Below are 21,746 nucleotides of genomic sequence, written 5' to 3'. Positions count from 1 at the left end.
AAAAACAAGTGTATAAAAGAAAGAATAAAAACATAAAAGTTCAACCCAACGATGTTATATAAAGTGCTTGGGTTAAGGTGACGGCCCAGTCTTGTCTCGGATTTAATGAATGCAGCGTCCCTCTCAAGGCTTTTTGCCTACCTAATAAACACATTTTATTATTTTTGATAACACAACATAATGCCACAACTGTTCAATACACACATTGCACCACACAAATTCCACGGCCCGGGCTCTTCTGGCACATCGCACACCTTCACCCCTCACCATAATTCAATTCCTTTTTTGATATTTTTAATTGCTGAATCAATATTCTTACTGTTGATTACAATATACTGATAAATTGTAGTTTCACCAAACAAAGTTTTTTTCTGAGTTGTGTTTCTAAGTATCTGTTTTATTTTTGGTTGAAATAACTAACAAATGCAACTGTCTTGGCATACAATTCTTGGGTACCCTAATAACAAAAGTTGTTTATAAATAGCCCCAAAGCAACCATTGTGTTTTTTTCAGTCCAGCATATTTCATCAGTTCTTTTGTGGATTATTCCACCCCACATCAAGTATCTGCCCTTTCCTCTCTCCAACAACTCCACCGCCCTCAGACAGTAATCACAAGTGGACTATTCCACTCATTCACGTTTTGACATAACGTTTCTGAACAATGTAGGGCTGCCTCCTTGATGGTAACCAGTTTAATACAATTCTCAAGGCAGGGTCCTAATGCAGCTGAAACAGTTTTCTTAATCTTAAACCCTCTCCACCCCCCACCTCCCCTCCACCATCAGATATAAAAGTGAGGCCATGTGACATTGTTTTCGGAGTATGTACGGACACAAAACTCAGACTTTGTTCGTAGGATACAGGTGCATTAGCCAAAAAGTCTTTTTTGCTGATAGAAGATGTTCCCCCTCTGTCTCACTCCACCGAGACAGATAGTTGAACTCTCTTCCGCTGTGTCTCTACTCGCTAGGGAAAGTGATAATCTATCCATATGGTACATTCTTAACTGAAAGGCTTTATTGGTTAGCGTCACTTTAGAATATTACCACAGTAATATCTATTCAGTTTGCAAATCTCATCTCTTTCGGTAATCTATGTTTTATGTCTTGGGGTCAAGTACTAAGTCTGCTTTTGTTGAGTGTGATAGAAGTCCTACTCATCCTCTGTGGTGTTCTTAAATACGGCTAGTAAAAAGGACCCATCCGCCATATTGAGACATGGCATGCATGTTTTGTTTATTCATGTTGAATAGATGGTCATTTTGCTTTAGGAGAAATAAACCATGCTCTATTTCTTTTTTTGTTTCTCGTTTCTCGCAGGCCAAACGGACTAATGTACCAAATGTTTCGCAATCAGTTTTTGGCGTTTTCAATTTATCAGAGTGAGTACATTACCACCCTTTTCGATTTATCTATTCCTTAACCATTTTACCACAAGATTTTACTTTGAATCTATAGTTATTTGTGCTGTTGAGTTTTACCTTAAATACTAAACCCTTTTTCATGGACTGATTTTTTTGAAAATGGGTTCTTTTTATAATTTGTTCAAGCATTAGCTCTTGAGTACTGGGGCCAAAGCGCAGCTTCTCACATGGTCTAATAAATCTTTCAGGTTGTGTACAGTTCCTACAATATTATTACCAGAGTGGCTGCCTCTACAGATTACGTGCATTAGGAGAAAGAAACCATCTGGACCTTACAGTCGGTAAGCACAGCCCGTTACATTTGTTTTCTCCTTTTGCTCTGGTTCCCTGTCTGCAAGGATGCGCCCTGGGTGAATATGGGGATTGGTGGGCGAATATCGGTGATCAGAGTGGAGGAAATAAAAATTCAGCAATCTCATTGAAAAGCAAACACCCAGGTTGTCAATTTTAGAAATTGGATGTCTGTGAGCCATGTAGTATTTTTGTAGCTGTAGTTTGTATCTACTAAACAGTAGCAGAGAATTGAATTGGGTTGGGATGCAGACAGTAATTGTTTCTCTGCACAGGACTTGAATAATCGGATACAATGGCTTCAGTAATCATCTTTTCATATATTGATTCATGTAATTAGCTGGAAGAAGAAAGGCTGGTTTCTTTAATACAGATAAGCTTATGGCTGGTCATTGTGCTGGTTCTCCGACATGTTACATCAGTTGGAAAGGAGGTGGTAGCTAAATTCAACATTCCTTTTTTGAAAAGTTGAGGTGTATAGCTTTGCGGTAATGTCTGATGATGACGTGCTCCAGTGCAAAATGAAGAATGGGTAACAAACCAGTCTGCATGTTCCCTCCACAAACCATAGATTGCTTTCCCTCTACATAATTTATATTTGTTTCCTTCTCCCTTCACATCTTTCTATTAATGAAAAGCTCTCCCTTCTTTCTCATGTCAAGGCGCTCCTTAACCTCCTTCATTGGCCCACTATCTAGCCATCTGTGTTTGCTCTCTCAACTTCTGAGCTACAAAAAAACGTAGTGGGCTTAGACCCCGCCCATTGCTTACCATTGGTGGCCTTTGCTTTCACTTTTTTGTTTACTTATTTTTCGGTGGCTTACCTTCCTCCTCTTGTTATTTTCTCTTCCTTGGAGCATAGTCTCTTTACCTTCCTTTTGATTGGCTAGTATCATCACACTGTTCAAATTTAGGGAGCTCATTTTTTCCTTTTTCATTAAGCACTCCATTAAAGTGTGTGGGTTTTCTAGCTCTCTCTCATCTGCTGCTCTCCCGCCAATACCCACTGCCCTTTTTGTTCTTATTCACAGCCACCAGGCACACCTCTGTTACTCCCCACCCATAGCCCGCCCTCAACCACCCTGCTTTTTCGCCCCCTTCACCCACTCACAGAATCACCCTTCTCTACAACCCTTGCTCTCTACGTCTCTAAAATAAAATGTTTTCATTTATTTCATTTTTTTTTTTTTGTGAGCCCAACAGTCGCTCTTTGCTGCTGGGCTAGTCTGCTTTCCAAAAATCTTTTGTGCTCCTGTGTTGCTTATCCTCTACCTACTGCTCTCCCCCTCCTCTGTTTGTTCCGTCCCCCTTAGTCTTTCACTTAATGCAGTTAATTTATTTGTAGTGTCCTTTGGCTATCATTTTCGGCCATGCTGCTCCACATTGCTAAACTGCTAACAAGAATGGGGATGGCTCTAATTAGGAAGGCTGAGCACAATATAACCTCATAACAACAAAAATTGCCAGTACTGATAATCGTTCAAAAAACTGATTTATTTCAGAATGTCTAATGTATACACATCTAAAAGCTCTTAAGTCGCTTTTATTTCAATTTTTCATTTATCATGTAACAAAAAGAGTTATTAATACACAATCAAAAGACCAAAAAACACAATTTACATACAAAATGATTTGGGGGACAAGTAAATAAATATTCACACCATCAATCCCTCATATCCTCAACAATCCACATTTATTCACATTCATACATCCTAATATACATATATACACACACCCCAACACTAGGAATGAACCTATGGAGTAGCAAACGGTCTGCCACACAGTCTATTCAATATTTGGTACTAAAAGATGACTCTTCAATACACAAAATTGAATTTTTTTTTTACAAGTTATCCAAAAACCAATCCTTTTTCTGAATTTTTTTTATGTATATAAATATTTTGCGGCAGCACCGACCGTCTACGCTTTTCGAATCCCAAAGGTTGTGGGGATTCTCGTCAGGGCCATAGAAATCTGAAACAATAAAGGAAATGTGGTAGTATCCTATTCTTCAACAGTACTAATTATATGTAGTATCAAGTGCCAACCACTATTCTCACGCTCCAGCTTACCACTCTAAATTGACACCAACAGGTGGAAACGTGCGTGAAAAGAGAAAGATATATAATACCTCTCCTCCTACTGATTGTGATACTTCTACACAGAGCCCTCGTCATCAAAATACTTACCTATGTGACCTTCTAAGTCAGAAGTGGCCACGTGATGAAATGCCTTCACTGGGTCACCATCTAACCACAAGGAGATAAAAAATATGCAGAGTTCCCTTAGTAACCGTGGGTCTATAGTAGAAATTCCTAGTGATAGACAACTGTTTGAGGCAATCTTACCTTCTGGCGCCCATCGGCGAGGAGTAATTTTAGCGCTGACCCGATGCTCCAAATATTAAATGCCGGGTCCCCGTGGTCTGAAAAAGAGGACAACGAGCGCACTTAGTTGTCGCCACTTACTGAGCTGGAAAACATGCCCCAATCGCCCAATTGTCGGCATTCTTACCGATTAAATCCACCCTCCGAGTTTCCAACTCCTTCCAGCAGTCTCCGTAATTGAACAACAGCACGCCCTCGAATGATGTAATGTGCGTCAGCTGTCTGCTTGATGGATATTGTAGTTTTCATAGACCCGCACATTCTCTGTCTGTGTAAACGCCTTTGCGCTGCTCTCGGTGTAAGAGCTTATTGTTGGTGCCATTATGATATTATTTAAATTTTGCAACCCAACAAAAATAATGGTTAATTTTATCTGGGATTGACCCCATCACGCTAGTTCAGGTGCAATCGTAGAATTCAAATTCCAAGGCATGCAAAGTGTGGATTGTGAACCCAGAAGGAGTATTTAATTAAAAATGTAGCGATGGGAAACCCGTGTGGCCCGCGATCTTTATGCCGCACAATCGGGATCCCTTCCTGGTGCATTCTGAGAGTTAGAGTTTATGGGGGGTGGGTCATCCTTATACAATTATTTTATCTGGTATGTCATCAAGGCCCAAGAGTCAAAACAAGAGGAGAATATGGACAGGTTGGTCTGTAGTCCAACACGGGCATTCCAGGAATGTCAGGTGGTCCTATGGTATCTCCTTGTGGGGGGCATCTGGGTGAGAAAGATTAACTTCGCAGGCTGATATCATATCAATGGCTCCCAAAAGGACTTTTGAAATTTCGTGCGATTACAACTTATACATTTCTGATATTTCATTTACCCTGACACGGCCATGTCAAATTTAACAATTAGCAGTGCTTCCCTCTTGGCTAGTTTTTGGTCCCAATCTCCACCTCTCGGATCTCTTTCCACTTTCGAAATCACAGTCCATTTTAAGTCATTTATTGTATGGGCCTTCTTCCAATGGTTTACAAGTGGGGCAGTTTCCACATTTGTTTTTATTCGCGACTTGTGTTGAGAAATTCTCTACCGAATCTCTTGATTGGTTTTCCCAATATACAATAGTCCACACGGGCACGTCACCCCATAGACTACGTATTTAGTCTTGCAATTGCTGAAAGAATCGTGCCTCCATGATATTCCATGTTGTTGGAACAAAGAACCTTTCACTGTTAGTTCACAACATGCGCATGTCCCACACTTATGGTGGCCTACTATGGGTGATAGTCCCATCATTTGCCTCAGCGTGGGCTTTGGAGTACCTTGCAATGCTGATCTAACGACATGATTTGCGACGCTGCTCTCCTTTTTAAATGCGAACAATGGCTGCGATGAAAACCTAGTGTCCAGATTTTTTATTAGGTGCCAATTTTGGGAGATTACTTTTTTTAGTTTATTCGAGTTTGGACAAAAAGTTGTCACACAAACTTGACGTTCATTGGCAGTTTTGTCCCGCTGTTCCAGGAGAGATTCTCTAGGTGTCCAGCGTGCCCGTTTCATCGCGTTTTTAACCAATTTCCTTGGATATCCACGGTTTCCTAACTTTTCAGACAGTTTCCCTGCATGAAAATTAAAATCTTTGTTGTCAAAACAATTCCTTCTGATCCTTAAAAACTGTTCGTATGACAGGTTATCCCGCAGGCTTCTGGGATGGTTGCTTGTATAAAGCAAAGCTTTGTTCCGGTCTGTTGTTTTGACATATAATGTTGTTTTTACTCCACCTTCAATTGGGTACACTTCAACATCCAAAAAAGGAATTTTCCTTGCAGAATGTTGAATGCTGAATTTAATATCAGCGTTTCTCGCATGTAGCCATTAGTCGAAGAGCAGCAATTGTTCCTCTCCCCCCGTCCACACCATAAAAACATCATCAATGAATCGCAGCCATGTAGAAATGAACTGCGAAAATGGGTTATTGTTGTATACAAAGGATTCCTCATACATTGCCTTGAAAAGCACTGCCACTTCTGTGGCGAAAGGACACCCCATTGCTAAAAGCACTTTCACACAAATATAATGTAACTTTTTTTATTTGTCGATCTAAGCGGTGTCTGCCATCTTGGAACAGTAAATTAATATTCAAAAAAGGCACCTGCGTCATTCCTTATGAATGTGTATTCACATTGACACTTGTGCATAAGTCATCAAGCATGTACATGCCTACATAATGACGTGGCATTTTGTCTTCTTTATTTTATTCTTTTTTTGCTGATGCTGCACAGCATCGTCAGAAAACATTTATACTTTTATATGAAGTGCTATGGTTACCTGCAAATGGGATGAAGCTGTATGGAAAATGTAGGTGATTATACTAATTCCCTTCCACTCAGAACATTCTCCTACTCTCTGGGGATGTACAAAAAGGATTATATTGATCTCGGAGGTAGTGGATAAATTGTTGCTTCTTACGACCCTGATTCTAGAAAATTCTCCAAACTTTTAAGAATGTCCTAAACTACATGTTGTCCTCACCTGGGAACTTGTGTGATTGTCTGAGACCTGTAATGCTATTCTATAGTATGCCCAGCATGGCGTCTGATTCAGCTGTTTGCAGCATTCACATGTTGTGTGTTTGTTTTCCAGTTAGCCTTAAGATAATTTTGCAGCGGCTGGATTGTTGGTCATTTCATATTTCCCTTTTGGTTTCATGGACCAGATACCAATATTTTGTGATTCGTTTTTGGAATTTTCCAAGTACATCACCATCCTTTTCTAGTCAACTGACACCTTTATCCTTCTTCCCTGAGTTTTATTCTTTGTTCAGGCGAGCTGGGTTCAAGTTCGAATGAAGCAAGGTGGCAAGGTGGCATAGGAGAAAGTGAAATAAGGATAAATCCTGGTTTTAGAGGTTGAGAAAAGTGATTTAGGATTCAATGTTCTTGGAAACCTGAGCCAAAGGAGAGATGTCTTGGGGGCAAGAGACTTTCAAGTACATATGCGTGTCATCAGGTTCTAAATGTTGGAGTGGGTAAAGAGAGCCCATTAATTCATTATCAAAATGTAATATTTTAGGAGACAGAATCTTTCCTCAGGCATTTCCTGCAGAGCATTTCTTAATATTTTTTGCTGATTTTCATTTTAGAACTAGGAAATCCAGCTGAGAACAGTTCCATCTATCCCAATTTTATCTAATCTAATAATAGATCCAGCATTGTCCCTATATTGTGTGTGGGAGCTTTTTATAATTGGAAGGGTTCATTGCTGGTGATAAATGACAATTGGGATCACCCACAGTAAGTCCCTCAGAGAAATATTTTTAGAAGACTGTAACTGGGTTGTGATTAATTTTAGCACTTGTACTATGAAGGTTTAATTGTTCCATCAAGGATGGTATATCAAATGCTTTGTCATGGCAATTACGTCAGTGGTCTTCAGTTATACAGGCAGGCACTGCAAAGTTTGAAAAGAGCTGCTTTTCAACCATTTAACTTGCATTGAGTGTCTTTGTAAACTAGCAACTCCTGGTCCTAGGGTGTAGTATAGAAATCCAGTGGGATGAGATGTAAAACTGGCACAAAGGATTCATCCATACATCCATTCAATAGGAAGTGCCAAAGGTTTTCACTAATATAAAATCTGCGATCTTGATCCAACATCTATTTGCAGATGTGATCTTTATTTTTTAATCTTTTTTCTGCTATTATGCCACTTGCAGGAACAAGGAACACAATTATGTGCTTTGAACATACTGTGGGCTTAAAGTTAATTGCCAAATCTTCCCCATCACATCAGTAGTTTCTTCAAAGAAATCTGCTCAGGTACCAAAATGTGTATTATGTTCTTTGACCTGAATTTCAGGTCTGGTGGGAGAAAAGAAATGGGCGGTATCGACCTAGTACTTCAGTCACTAAACATTTATCAACTATAACATACAATCAAACCACTGAAGTAAGATCTTCCAAAATAAACCTTTCGTTAATATGCAGCAAAGATATTTTCGATAGACTCCCAGTCCTTGGATAGCCCTGTTGGACTTCACTTATTTTGGGTTGCATCAACTCCCTTTCAGGCCTAAAGTTGCTTTGCTGCTGCCAGATTACTGAAGATGTGCATCTTGATTGCATCCCTGACTCGCAGATTAGCTGTGAACCAATGTCTGCCCTTGAGCAGACATGGACTACAGCCCTGAGTGATGAGGCTCAAGTCTGGAAAAACATGAGCTCTTGTGTCGCCCCATTCCAACCAGCCTGGAAACCAAGTCAGGATGTTAGAGGTTGATCAGCACGGTCTCCAGTAGCCCTGCCTGCAAACCTCCTGGTCGGCAGGAGTGGTCCTTAAGCTCCATCATGTAAGTGTTGCTGTTCTGCCACTTGCAAGTACACTGACTACTGTGTCTAAAAAGACCAGGATTGTACTCTCCCTGGCCTGCTCCTTGTTTTCCAGTATTTCTGCCTTAGCTTCCAAGTTACAATGACACATTTCTCAAATTTATGATACATCTGAAAATTGCACCCTTTGGCTTTCCTCTCTTTTTCACTCGCTTTTTCACAGAGTCCATCCGCTTATCGGGGATCCCACCTCAAATTCTGTGGTCACCACTCAGCCTTTGGTTTCCAAGAGTACAGTTTAACAAAGAGAGAGAGATTTTTGGATGGTGAAGATATCGGAGGAACTTCAGACATATTTATAAAGATAGCTGCCTGCCTGTGGTAGCTTTTTTGTGCAGATTATTACACCTATAGGAATGAGGATGGACGACTCCAGCAGAGAATTTTTTGTATGTTTGACCTTTCATTGATTAAGCAACTTAAGGATATGCTTGTTGAAAAGCATGGATGTGGTTCTCCAAGTTCTATTATCTTTTAAGTTTTTTGGAAATGTTTTGCAATATGAGGAAGGAACATGACTAGTGGACGAATATTTAATTTTGTTTCTATGGAACTCTGAATGGAGATCACATTGGCTTCGATTCAAATAAGGGGACTAGGTCTCCATCTGGTGTGGGAAATGGGTGCTAGAGACCGAAGAGGGAGACGATTTTGAGCACTTTGTCTGTGAGGTTTGTTCTTGTGGAAGATTTCCACATGTCGGGAATGTTGCCGGAATGGAAATTGAAGGATTGGAGGCTAGCGTCTGTAAATTGAATCATGATTTCGGAAACAGATAAGGCTGTTTGAGTATACCTTATTCCATGGGAGTGTGTGAACTGTTTTTGGCAGCCCTTTCTGGACAGAAGTAAAGTTCAGTGATGAGAAAAGCTTTTTGAGGTGTACAAAGAATGATTTGTTGGTTAGGTGTATGATTATAAAAGCACACTAGCCTTTTTTTAGGTCTCGCCTAGCAGCGTTTACGTTGTCTCTTTGAGACCTGCTGTATTCAGGTATGAACTTGAAGCTCCGCCCACTTTCCACCCATCTTTTTAATTGGCTCCTGTCACTGCCCTTTGTAAACTGTGGTTAGGAATCTCCTTATATCGCGTTGTCTCATCTTGTAACCTATGCTAACAAAGGGGAGAGCAAGGCATCGTATTCACTGAGAGTGAACGGAGAGTCCTCCTGTTCCCCTGTGGAAGGACTAGATAAACAAAGAGAGGAGTACCATCAATGGAAAGTCTAAAGTGAGATTCCTAATGTGGTGGTAGACTGACAAAAGGAAGGAATTTATCCTTTTGTTAAAAACCCCTCACTCACCAACCTAGTGGTGACATGCTTCATCATTGGGGTCCACCCTAGTGGCCTAGCGTCAACCAAGGTACACGCCCACATCGAGAGTACTCGTTACAGCCAACAGGTCGCCTCGAAATCTAATTGGATTGTGCAATTTTCGGTTTTTAATGAGATCGCTTATGCCAAATAGACCATTGTGACCCTTAGTTTAAATGATTAAACCGATCTCCGCCATGCAAAACATCGCTAGCAATGTCACAGGCTGCCTGCAACCCATAGACACTTTTTGACAACTAACGGCCTCCGTAGAGTAGAGACGCTCACGAGTTGCTGCAGCAACAACCACGTGACCAACGGCCGTCCCCGCCCAACCCGGAAGCATAGCCGTTACTTAGTCCCACAAGAGACAGGACAGCTTCGTAGCAGCGCAGTGGAGGACAAGCATAGGTAAACGGCATTTCCACCACGAAGGAACTGTAAGTAGAAATGCTTCCCTTCATAGGAACAGAGACTGAAAACGATCCACTTTCATTTACCGCACAATGCGGCGGTGCCATGAAAAATACTCGCCCGTTAACAACTCTACCCATGTTTTTACAGAAATCGGTTGAGTAGTGGGGATACCCCCCTCCCGCCCTCCGATGATATAAGACTCCAGAATAGGAGTAAGCCTAGCACTTACAACCATTATGTGTTTGTATATGTCTATGTTATATGTCAAGTAAGTCCGAGTGTATTGCCACAGATAAATCACGCACTTTTAATCCTGATTCGCGACCACCATAAATGAATGGCGAGATTGTGATACCACAACACCTAAATGATATGACCAGGACGTAAGCCTGAATAAATATAACGAACGGCAACAATCATGCTGCCGCTTTGCACGCACCTCTTGATATGTATGCGTGCTCCACCTTGACAACCAGCCCACAACGGGTCATGTCACATTGTGATAACTTCACTTTAAAATTCACTTTATATTTTTTTTAATGAGAGTGGTAGTAAGCCTGAAGATACCAAAGACACGACACTGCACTACGTAACAGGCATGTAACACAGTTCACGTCTGACTGATGTCTGTTTTCTTCTTTCTTCCCACAGGTCTTTTTCATTATTTTGGACTCACCCATTGTGGCTAGAGTCTGTTATACACCATTTAGCGAATTTTTTGCTATTTTGGGTCACAGAGAACGAGGATAGGGTGTGCCTTTTAGGGGGCACAGACAGTCCAGTTCCCTGTTTATCCGGTCCTGATGAAAACCTGGTATATTCCAATCACGGTTGAAACATGTAGACCAACACACTATAAGAGATACTCTTGGCCTTAATATACCCTCACAGTATCTCGCCCCACTTTTTTAACATTGTCCAGTTACTTGTCAATAAAATTTATCTTCCCATCAAGTTAAACCAGGACAATTTTTAACACGCTTTTTTCTGCACTTACATTCACAACCTGCTCCACTGTAATTCAGGTGTTGTAGCACACCCAGGTGACGCTAGGCCACTAGGGTGGACCCCAATGATGAAGCATGTCACCACTAGGTTGGTGAGTGAGGGGTTTTTAACAAAAGGATACATTCCTTCCTTTTGTCAGTCTACCACCACATTAGGAATCTCACTCATCTTGTAACCTCCCCTGAGGACACACCCTGTTACATATGTTATTCCTCGGTAGGCTTTAATTACAACGTCTGACCACTATTTTCCTACATAGGTTTGTCCTGCTTGCAGCAGAGGCAGGACACACGCTCCCTCAACACTTTTTTCTATAGCCATTTTTCCAGCGTCATATGCTGGCCGAACGGGGCCGCATGCCTTTCTTTTTCTGTTTATTTAATTTTAATGATGGCACCCGTGCTTTAGCTTTAAACATCTTAAGCTAATGCACGGGTGCTGCAATTGCTTTAAAAGTAAACCAATAGAAAAAAGATTCACACTTTTTTTCTATTTGTTTGCTTTTAAAGCAAATGCGGCACTGTGCTTTAGCTTAGGGTGTTCAAAGCTAAAGCGCGGGTGCCGCGATTGCCTCAAGAATAAAGAAATGGAAAAACATTTTTTTCTATTTCTTTACATTTAAGGCAATCTCGGCAACCGAGCCATAGCTTTCAACATCCTAAGCTAAAGCGCAGGTTCCGCGATTGCTTATGGTCTCGCATTTGTGAGCGTTTAAGCTGTTGGCATTTTAAATGACAATGCCTTTTATTTATGTGTTTACAAAACCTGAATGCGGTGTTTACGCACCGCTTGCAGGTTTTATAAGCACATAAATAAAAGGCAATATCATTTACAATGCCTATAGCTCAAACTCTCACAAATGTGAGACCTATTGCATTGCAAATGCTTTGTCCAAACAGGAATGCAGTGACCATGTTCCTGCATTGAGGTCGTGTTATCCCCTGACAAAATGATGCCAAAGTCATTACTTGCTGGTTGGGAAAAAATTAACTCCACACATTTTATCCTTAATTATAAAGCAGTATGCCTGGAAAAGAGGCTATGATTGTATTTAGGTAAACATTTGGGCAATAATAATAAAGCTTCTGGTTCTATTAATGCTTGAGTGACAGGTGGGCGTTGATCAATAAAATATTTAGTTAATGGGTTAAGTTAACTTGGTCATCATTTTCAAGATCCTTGCAAATACGTTTTTTAATAGATCTGTTATCATTGAATATCTTAAAAAATGCATGTGTAATAGAAGTATATTCTTCTTTTGTGTAACAGAATGTGCCCCAAATTTTGATCATAATAATGATGTATTTCATTGTACATTTGAAACTCATTTTGTAGACCTTGATGAGAGAGACGCTAAAGTCAAACTTAACAAAGAAGTCCAGACCCTCGAAATTTAAGTATATAGCGGATACGTTTAAGTAAAAATAACTTTTTTTGTGCGGCACAGTCTGCACTGCATTCCCATTTGGGCAGCAGTTGTGAACCATATGTTGAATACAAGCATGTATGACTTGGCTGCTTGAGACGGGTAAGAGATTGCCAAAATATGCTGGCTTGATTTGATTTCTTGCTTACACTTGTCTTTTCATTTGCCGAATTGGCAAGGACTTTGGCAATCCGTTCTTAAGTTGAGGGAAACCGGCATCTATTCCAGTGCGGGGTTACGCTTTTCTGCTTTTACACTGTTACAGTGGTATCTAGTTCAGTGAAGTCTGCTGGATGGATGGGTTCTTTTGGACAAGACTCTGAATTTGTTTATTGATAATGTATCCTTTACTTTGCGTTTTCCCATCTGTCATTGCTTTTGGCTATCAATATGTGATCTAATTATTTCTGTTTTTTTAGAGGGATTTCAGTCCTGGATGTGGAGAGGTCTCACATTTCTTCTTCCTATCCTGTTTTTTGGGCATGTAAGTTCGACACTGCACAGTTCATTCTTGTTGTAACAGATTCTTTGGCAGTGGTGATTTCAAGGCTCACTAATATAACTTGTAAGTAGGTACCTCAAGAAGCCATCTACACAGGAAGGAGCACTGTTCACAATGGAGGATTTTCACTGGATAGTGTAGGTGAAAGAGGTTTCCCCCCGATGGTCTTTCACAAGTATTGTTCAGAGAAGAGACTACCATCTCCTGATTTTGTTAATTGGAAATCACTGGCATTCTGTAAATGAAACATTTAAGTGGTGTTGATACCCATTACAATTTAAAGTAACTACATGGCACGTGTGTTAGGACACTAATCAAATTGTCCCTTTTAAATTTAATAGTGTTCTTCTGATTTTGTTTGCACTGTTCTGAAAGGTCGTATTTAATAAACAGTAGGCCATTTGCTTTTTAGAACTCTTCACAAAAAAAATGCAGCTTCGTTCTCTGCGTCATTTTGAGGTCTTACCTACAGCTTTACCTATTTGTTTTGCCATCCTTTTTTTTTTTTTTTTTTTAATTTTTGGAAGACCTTTATTGATAGAAAAAGGCAACTACAGGTCAACAAGGAGCCCGAGGGCTCACACATACGGTACATTACAACTTACTGAAAGCACTGAGGATACGTTACAGAAGGACTGAGGTCTAGTTTTAGAAGTTTTCCCTGTAGGATAGACACAAGCAGGATATCGTAGCACAACAAGTCATTACAGGTGTTGGACAATCAGGATAGACAATCATATAGCGGATGAAAACACCAGAGTCGCTGCGCGGCACCCAGAAGAGAACGTCTAAACCCCAAGGAAGGAAAAAAGGAAAAAGAATAGAAGGCCCATAGAACCAAGAAGAAAAACAAAAAGAAGAAAGCAACCCCGCTACCCATGTACCCTGCTCCCCTGCAGCTGGCTACGGCCTGTCCCCCCCCCTAGCAGTGTGCCTGTCGCCCAATAAAAGTAGTCCCGAAATATAGAGAGTAAGAAAGGATACAATCCTAAAGCTCTCATAAAATAAAGAAGGGTGGGGAGGAGCCCGCTATCCGTCCCCCGGCTCCGCCATCTCGTACCATTAGTAGCAACATTAGCCTGACGCCCAATAATAGTAACATGCCCATTATGCAGAGGAAACTGGAAGCACAGCAGCAGCGCACCGTGTAAGTAAGGCAGCAACACCCAACTGAGACACCCAAAACAGCAACAAGGAATTCCCCAAGTCACGAGTAATAAGCGTAGGCCCCCGTTGCAGTCCTCCAGCACCACCGATGCATGCCCCGGTCACTCAAAGAAAACTAAGCCCCCGGCTGCCCCACCCGCAAGAACGGTGCAAGAACAGGAGTCAGTAGTCTGATGGTCAAAAGACAGTTCCAGAACACAGAATGGAGCACGGTGGCAAGTACAGCAAAACAGAGTACCAACAGTAAGTCCCCATCCGCCACAATTATTAACAAGAAATCCACCAGTTCGATAGGGGAAGCGTCTATCCTTGTCCCGTTTTCTCCTTACCACCGCAGACCCGAGTAGTCAATGTAGGTGCAGATGGCAGTCCAGGGAAATATCCGCGGTGCGAGTGACTCGATGCATCCGGAGCAGGTGAATCCAGGGGTTCCAGAGAAGGCGCAGAGTACGCCACCGTTAACTCGTGGGGTACAGCCAGGACAGGGAGAGAGGTCCCTGCGTCCATCACCTCTCGGGGCGAGTCTCGGGGATCCGCGAGCATGGCGAGGAGGGAGGGCTCACGTCGTAGCGGAGGCTCCGGATGGGCGTACGATTTCGGGAGCCGACCTCCCACAGCTGATGGTAGGGACAGGCTTGGGGTCCCGAGGGCGCCATCGTCCCCAGTGGTCACCATCGTATCACAGGCGGAGGTGGAACAAAGAGCGGTGCCGAAACCCTGCGAGTCGGCCATCTTGAGACGGGCCGATACACTGAGGATGCCCTCCATCTTGTCCAGCAGGGCGCAGCCAGAACGTAGAGCCTCAGAGCGAAAGGAAAGAACCGCTTCCAGTATATCACCATAGCTGTGGGTGGTAGCACACAGTATATCAGGCATGACTTCCCGCTCCGTGGGTCCAGAGACACAAGACACAGCCAACTTGTCAGGATATATCACAGCAGGTCTCCCATAGCGTCAGGCAAGGATTCCCCGGGTCGGAACAGGCTGCGCACCCTAGGATAACAACTGGTCGCGCTGCGAGGGGCAGATGATTGAGCCTGGGTGCAGACAATAGCACAGTCCGTCCAATATGTCGCCCCGCTTAGTTCCGAGTACCTGGCCTGGTCGGAAGCCCATCACCATTAGCGGGACGAGATGCAGGCAACAAGTACACAAACAGCAGTGCGGTTGCCCGTAGCAGCATAATTGCAGCCTGGTTCACTTGTCGCAGCGCCAGCAGTGCAGCGGGACGTGGGTGTAGGGTCCGCTGCCCCACGATAATTACCGATCGGGACCTCGCAGTCACCATGCCCGGGAACGCGCGTCTGACGGCCAGCCTCGACAGTCACGCGAGGTCCCGGTCTTTATGCCGATGCGGGCCGCCAACTGTGTCCGAGCGTTTCCTCCACTTGCTGAAGAGCAAATGCTCCAGGATTTCGTGGCGGGCGCCGGAGTGCGTCTGCTTTCGAAATCAGCCACTTCGGTACAGGATGTCTGGCAGGAGAGGCACGAAGGCGGAGACGGTCCCCGGAGCCGAGGGACTACACGTCCGATCCGAGCGCCATCTTGGCTCCTCCCCCTTTGCCATCCTTTTGACTGTATTACTTGTACCCTTCTGCTGATAACAATCCGAGAGATGCTTTTTTCTTTTGCTTTTAGCACTGTGCATGTTTTCTCTGGTGTGCTTTCCCATCCCTCCCGGTTGTGCCCTTCTTTTTTTTTTTTTTTTTTTGGCATCTTATGTATACTGCCATGCTGCTCCTCTGTAAATAATGTGCTTTGCCTTTTTTCTATTTTATTCTATTTCTATTTTATTTTGCCTGCCATTTTGAAATCGTACATTAAAATAAAAATGCCCCTTCCACACGCTCACGTATTCATACTCGCGCTGTTGCTTTTTTTTTTATCATGTTGTTCAGTATCTTAACACCTTAGCTGCTTTGGAACGTCCAGCTCCAGTGCTGAACGTTCCATTGCGCAGGTGCAGTTGGAACGTCCAACGGCAGCACTCCCGAGGTAGTGGTGCCGTCGGCCGCTGGACGGGCGCAGCGCTTAAGGGGTTAACTAAAAATAAATTGGCAAATCTAAAAGGCAAGACTTATTGGCTTTGCCAATTTTTGTTACGTTTGGCTCTAGTTGTAGCAAAAGACTCATGTGATAAAAAAATATATATAAATAAAAAATACATACCTCTTTACATATATTGAAGGGCTCTTAGTTAACCATTTTCATCTATTTGTCTGTCACATACAGGATGGGGCTCTAGTGACCGTAATTGGCCTGATCACATGTGCAGAGTCAACTAGAAAGAAGTGCCCTTCAGTTCCAGGGCTGGAGGGCTGATTCTTTATTTTGCAAAATGCTTTTTTTTCTTTATTTTTTATCCTTTTTCACATTTTAAAAATGTCCTTGTATGTTTAAACAGCATCTTCATGTTGCACTCTTTCAAAGCCAATAGTACTTTTTTCTGTGTCGTAAGAACTATTTTCCGGTTATAAGCTCTAAAACTAAATAAAGGCTTCCAGGTTAGCAGTGTATTTCTTCACAAATAACTAAATTGCACAAACCTGGTCAGGAATAAAACAAATCTTTATGCTCAATGCAATGTTTTGTTACCATAAGACCAATCTTTTTGCAATCCATTTGCAGCCTCACTTTCCGTCGCTTGTCCCCACGGCCTTAGCTAGCTTTGTGGCTCTTTTGTGGTGGTCATTGGATACAACCCTCTCTAACAAGAAGGCCTTTGTGCTCTTGGCGCTGCTGGTCCAAAGTGCCGCACACTGTTCATCGTGAGGGGAGCTTGTATTTTTACAGTGCTGATCTCAATTCCCGGAGGCTATTGAATGGCTAGATCTGAACCTTGTTTATATTGTCTATGTTTATATTGTCTATTTTCACATCAAGTAAACATCAGAAGTTCTTGTTCTGTTTACATGCTAGTTTGTTTGAGTAGATCTTGAATCTAATTATCCTTTTAAAATTCTCTTGGATGGTATTGGATTCAGTGCATTTCCCTACTACGCTTCCCTGCCAGAAAAGAGGACAGTTATCAGTAACCAAGATTGTCCCTGTGTCCTCTGCCCTTCAGTTGAGCAAACTAACAGTATTTTGTTTCTTTTGTCCACAGTTTTGGCAGCTGTATAATGCGATCACACTTTTTGGTCTGTCCAGGCATAAGGAGTGCAAAGAATGGCAGGTACTGTAGCATATGCATTTACATTTCATGAGTACTGTCTGATATGTATTTCATTCATTGGGATGCTACCCTGCAATACAAGTAGGTGTGATGTTAGCTTGGCCTCTGGAAGGCACAAGTAGTTACTAAAGCCTTCGCCTTTTATTTCTCAGGCATGTCTGGGTTTTCTCCGTCTGTTTTACCTTTCAGTGTTGGTGCATCTCGGTTCTTGAGGTGTCTTCGTCTGCGTGCCAGTGCATCTTAGTCCTAGTGGCAACTCGCCCCTTATGTCAGTCTTTTTTCTAGTGTTGCGAAAGATATTGAGGGCAGAGGACCAGATAATGAGGCACAGAAACGGACACTACCTGTCCCAGTGTCTGTGTCGCTCTCTGTGTGTAGGTCTGCATCACCTTTTCTGTCCAGTGCCCCTTTGTCCCAGTTAATAAATGGCCCAGCAATACATCTGTGGTAATCTCTGATGTTCTCTACTTAAGGTTTGCAGCAATCAGGGAATGGGCAACAACCCTACCCCAATCTGCAGATGGCACGCAAGGGTGACATGGTCTGCTCTAGCAAAAGCATCCAAGAAGACAGGTAGCACTAGATACTGTCCAGTGCTTAATTAGTGCACATGGCAGGCACGGACACTCATGTGTTGGGGATCAAAACTTATTTTCATCTTCAGATTTTGATTTGGCTCAACAAAGTGAAAAAGTGTGTTGGAAGGAGGAAGAGGAAATAGCAAAACGGGAAGAAAGTGGGGATGAAAAAGAACATGCAACAGTGAGATAGAAAAAGCTAGGTTGGTGGGAAAAGAATCATGAGATAGAATCAAGACCATTCAGCAGCGGCAGTGGTGATTCCCAAAAACTTTGAGCCGCAGCACTTATATTATTTGTACAAATTAAGCACTGCCGCTGTCCCTCTGTTTGCTAGCTTAAGGAGCTTTTCGCTTTTCCTACATGTCTAGCTAAAGTTTCTTTATTTAATATGGCCTACTGTACATGCACTTGAAGTGTTACAGGAATTAAAGTGTTCCTGATGTATTTGTCATGTTGTCTTGTTGGTAAGGGTAGCTTTCATGTTGATGAATTACTTTGGTGGACAGAATCGAAATTTGCCTAGCTTACGTAACGGTAAGTTTCAATTCTATTAAGGACACGGAGGCGAGGATTATGCTATATCTTCCTTCGCTTTATTAACATAAAGACTCCACAGCAGCTTAGGAAAAGATATATAACCGTAACAAAATGCTTTAAGACATAAAGCATTGACGGAACGTTCAACAAATCAAAACAACAACTCCCAAGAGTCTCTTTGTATAATGACAGTCCATAGTCCTTCCACTCTGTCCATCACCGCTATAAATCCGGCCTTCTCTTCCTCTTCCTCCTCTTTCTTCGCGCAGATCACGCCTGAACCTCATTCATCCTGTTTAGCACCCTCGTTGCCTGTCGAAAAAGAAACAGCATCAGCGAGGCGGCCCAGGAATGCAACAATAAGGCGAGGAGCATTCAGTGACTAATACAATACAGACAATGTAAAGGAAAACGCTTTACTTACCGCCATACGGGTGGGTAGAGACACCACTGTAGCCTGGGTGGGATAATCCTCGCCTCCGTGTCCTTAATAGAATTGAAACTTACCATTACGTAAGCTAGGCAAATTTCGATTCTATGTCAGGACCGGAGGCTTCAGATTATGCTAGTTCAAAGCTTACTTACCACCAACTGGGCCAAATCCACCACCGGCTTAAAATAAAACCTCTTAAAGGTGGAATCCGAGGACCAATCCGCCGCGCACATTAGGTCCTCCAAGCGAGCACCCACTGAGAATGCCTTAGAGGCCATGGCCCCCCTGGCGGAGTGTGCTCCAAAGAGAGAAGTATTGATGCCCGCTTCCTGCATGACCCACCGCACCCACCGAGCAATAGTGGGGGAGGAGACAGCTTTGTGTGGCTTACGCAGGGCAATCAACAACTGCCGCTCACCCGGAGGGCGCAAATCCAAGGTCAGATCCTCATATGCTTTGAGGCATTGCACAACACACAACTTAGGAGTGTCAAGAAAAGCTGGATAGGAAATGGATCGCGACGACGTTTTAGTGCGTCGACCCACGGTAAAAGTAACCCCATCCGGGGAAAAAATGCGTGCAGAGACATCCAGCGCGCGCACGTCAGAGACGCGTCTACAAGAGATCAAACATAACAACATGGCCAACTTCGCCGATAGTTCCTTAAGAGACAGATAGGAATTGGCCGGCCAGGACAAGAACAAGTTCAGAACCAAATTGACGTCCCAAAGGACGGAGTACCTGGGTTCAGGAGGCAACGTGAGGCGAATAGCCCGCAGAAGCCGGCAAACAAAAGGATGTTCCCCTACTGGGTGGCCATCGATGTTGTCATGGCCTGCCGAAATCGCCGATCGAATAGCATTGATCGTTCTATAGGCCAAGCCCTTGTCGGCTAGGTGAGCCAGGAAATTCAGCACGGGAACGAGGCCTGCGACCAAGGGATCCGAATTCCTTCGTAGACACCAACGCATCCACTTAAGCCAAGCGGATCTGTAGCGCTTCGTCGTACTATCGGCCCACGCTTTGGAGAGCAAGTGTTCAGCAGACCCCGAAAGGCCTGGGAGCGACCAGCGTCTCCTGAGAGCCTCCACGCCACGAGGCGGAGAGAGCTCTGCGTGATGAGAGGATGCAGTTCCCGATCCGGATTTGTCAGGAGCAGAGGAAACAGGGGGAGTAGGATTGGAAAATCCCAAGAAAGTTCCAGAAGAACCGGAAACCACACTTGAGACCTCCAGAGCGGTGTAACCAACACCAACTCCGCTCCCTGTCGGCGTATTTGGGCCGCCGCTCGCATTATCATGGAGAACGGGGGAAAAGCAAACGGTTATTCCCGACTCCAATCCTGCAGAAAGGCGTCCGTGGCTTCCGCCAGAGGGTCCGGCCTCCAGCTGAAGAAACGCGGCAGCTGGTGGTCGAGACGGGACGCAAACAGGTCCACTGAAAAGGGACCCCAGAGAGTTTGTAACCACCGGAAGACCTCCGGATCCAGCTTCCACTGGCTGGCGTCCCTGAGGTGTCTGGAGTGCCAATCCGCTACTTGGTTGGCCTGACCCGGTAGATATTCCGCTGTCACCGCAATGTGGCGTGACAGGCAATAGTCCCAGAAGTCCTTCGCCAGATCCGCCAAAGCGTGGGAACGAGGACCCCCTAGATGGTTCACATAACGAACCGCCGAAACATTGTCCATCCGCAAAAGGACACAGGCCTTGACCGAATCCTTGGTCCAACAACGAACTGCGAAGGAGCCCGCCAGGAGCTCCAAACAATTGATATGCAAACGTTGTTCTTCTGAAGACCAGGCGCCGCCGGTGGAGAAATCCCCGCACCTGGCGCCCCAGCCCGACCTGCTGGCGTCGGACTCTATGATCAGGTCCGGGGCCGAGCCGAAGATCGCCCGACCATTCCATGCCTCCATGTGAGACAGCCACCAGGACATTTCCTCCTTCACTTCGTCTGTGAGGGGGACCCACTGATCGTAACTCATCCCACGACGCAGGTTCTGCGCCTTCAAGCGCTGGAGAGCCCTGTAATGCAATGGGCCTGGGAAAATCGCCTGGATGGAGGACGAGAGAAGCCCTACCACCTTGGCGATATGGCGCAGGGACGTGCGATCCCTCGCGATCGTCTGCCGAAGCAGGTGTCGTATTTTCGCGACCTTCCGACGCGGCAGGCTCAAGACCGCCTGCACCGAGTCCACCACGAAACCTAAGAAGACGATCTTCTGAGTGGGAACCAAAACCGACTTGGAGCCGTTGATCACGAACCCCAGTCTCTGGAGGAGATGGACAGCTTGCCGCAGCTGGCCCGCCAACACCTCCGGGCACTGCCCCATGAGGAGGATGTCATCCAAGTACACTAACATACGGACCCCTTGACTTCTGAGAAACTCCACTACCGGGTGGAGAACCTTCGTGAAGCACCATGGGGCCGACGACAGACCGAACGGCAGTGCGGCGAACTCGAACACAGTGCCGTTCCATAGGAACTGAAGGAAACGACGATGTGGGGGATGGATGGGGACGACCAAGTAGGCATCCTTGAGATCCAGTCTCACCATCCAATCCCGAGGGAGGAGTACGTCCCGAAGGAGGTGGATACCCTCCATCTTGAAATGTCGATAAACCAACCACCCATTGAATTCCTTGAGATTGATCACAGGTCTCTTGCCCCCATCTGTCTTGTCCACCAAAAAGACGTTGCTGAGGAACCCGTGCGGGTGGCGCGTTGATAGACGGATGGCCCCTT

The 21,746-nt window shown here is 44.0% G+C and overlaps 1 protein-coding gene across 2 annotated transcripts in view; it reads left to right on the top strand.

The window, feature by feature from the left end:
• LOC147660706 (transmembrane protein 120B) overlaps positions 1 to 21,746 on the top strand; it is a 118,319-nt gene that overhangs the window by 89,188 nt on the left and 7,385 nt on the right. For both annotated transcript variants that reach the window (XM_086951521.1, XM_086951522.1), the window contains 4 exons: positions 1,322 to 1,383; positions 1,614 to 1,706; positions 13,026 to 13,090; positions 17,382 to 17,450. In XM_086951521.1, the coding sequence (XP_086807647.1) occupies positions 1,322 to 1,383; positions 1,614 to 1,706; positions 13,026 to 13,090; positions 17,382 to 17,450 (289 nt within the window). The remainder of the gene's footprint in view (positions 1 to 1,321; positions 1,384 to 1,613; positions 1,707 to 13,025; positions 13,091 to 17,381; positions 17,451 to 21,746) is intronic.

Source organism: Lissotriton vulgaris, unplaced genomic scaffold (assembly GCF_964263255.1).
Source record: "Lissotriton vulgaris unplaced genomic scaffold, aLisVul1.2 SCAFFOLD_2916, whole genome shotgun sequence".
Lineage (NCBI taxonomy): Eukaryota > Metazoa > Chordata > Amphibia > Caudata > Salamandridae > Lissotriton > Lissotriton vulgaris.
This window is presented reverse-complemented; position numbering and strand designations above follow the sequence as displayed.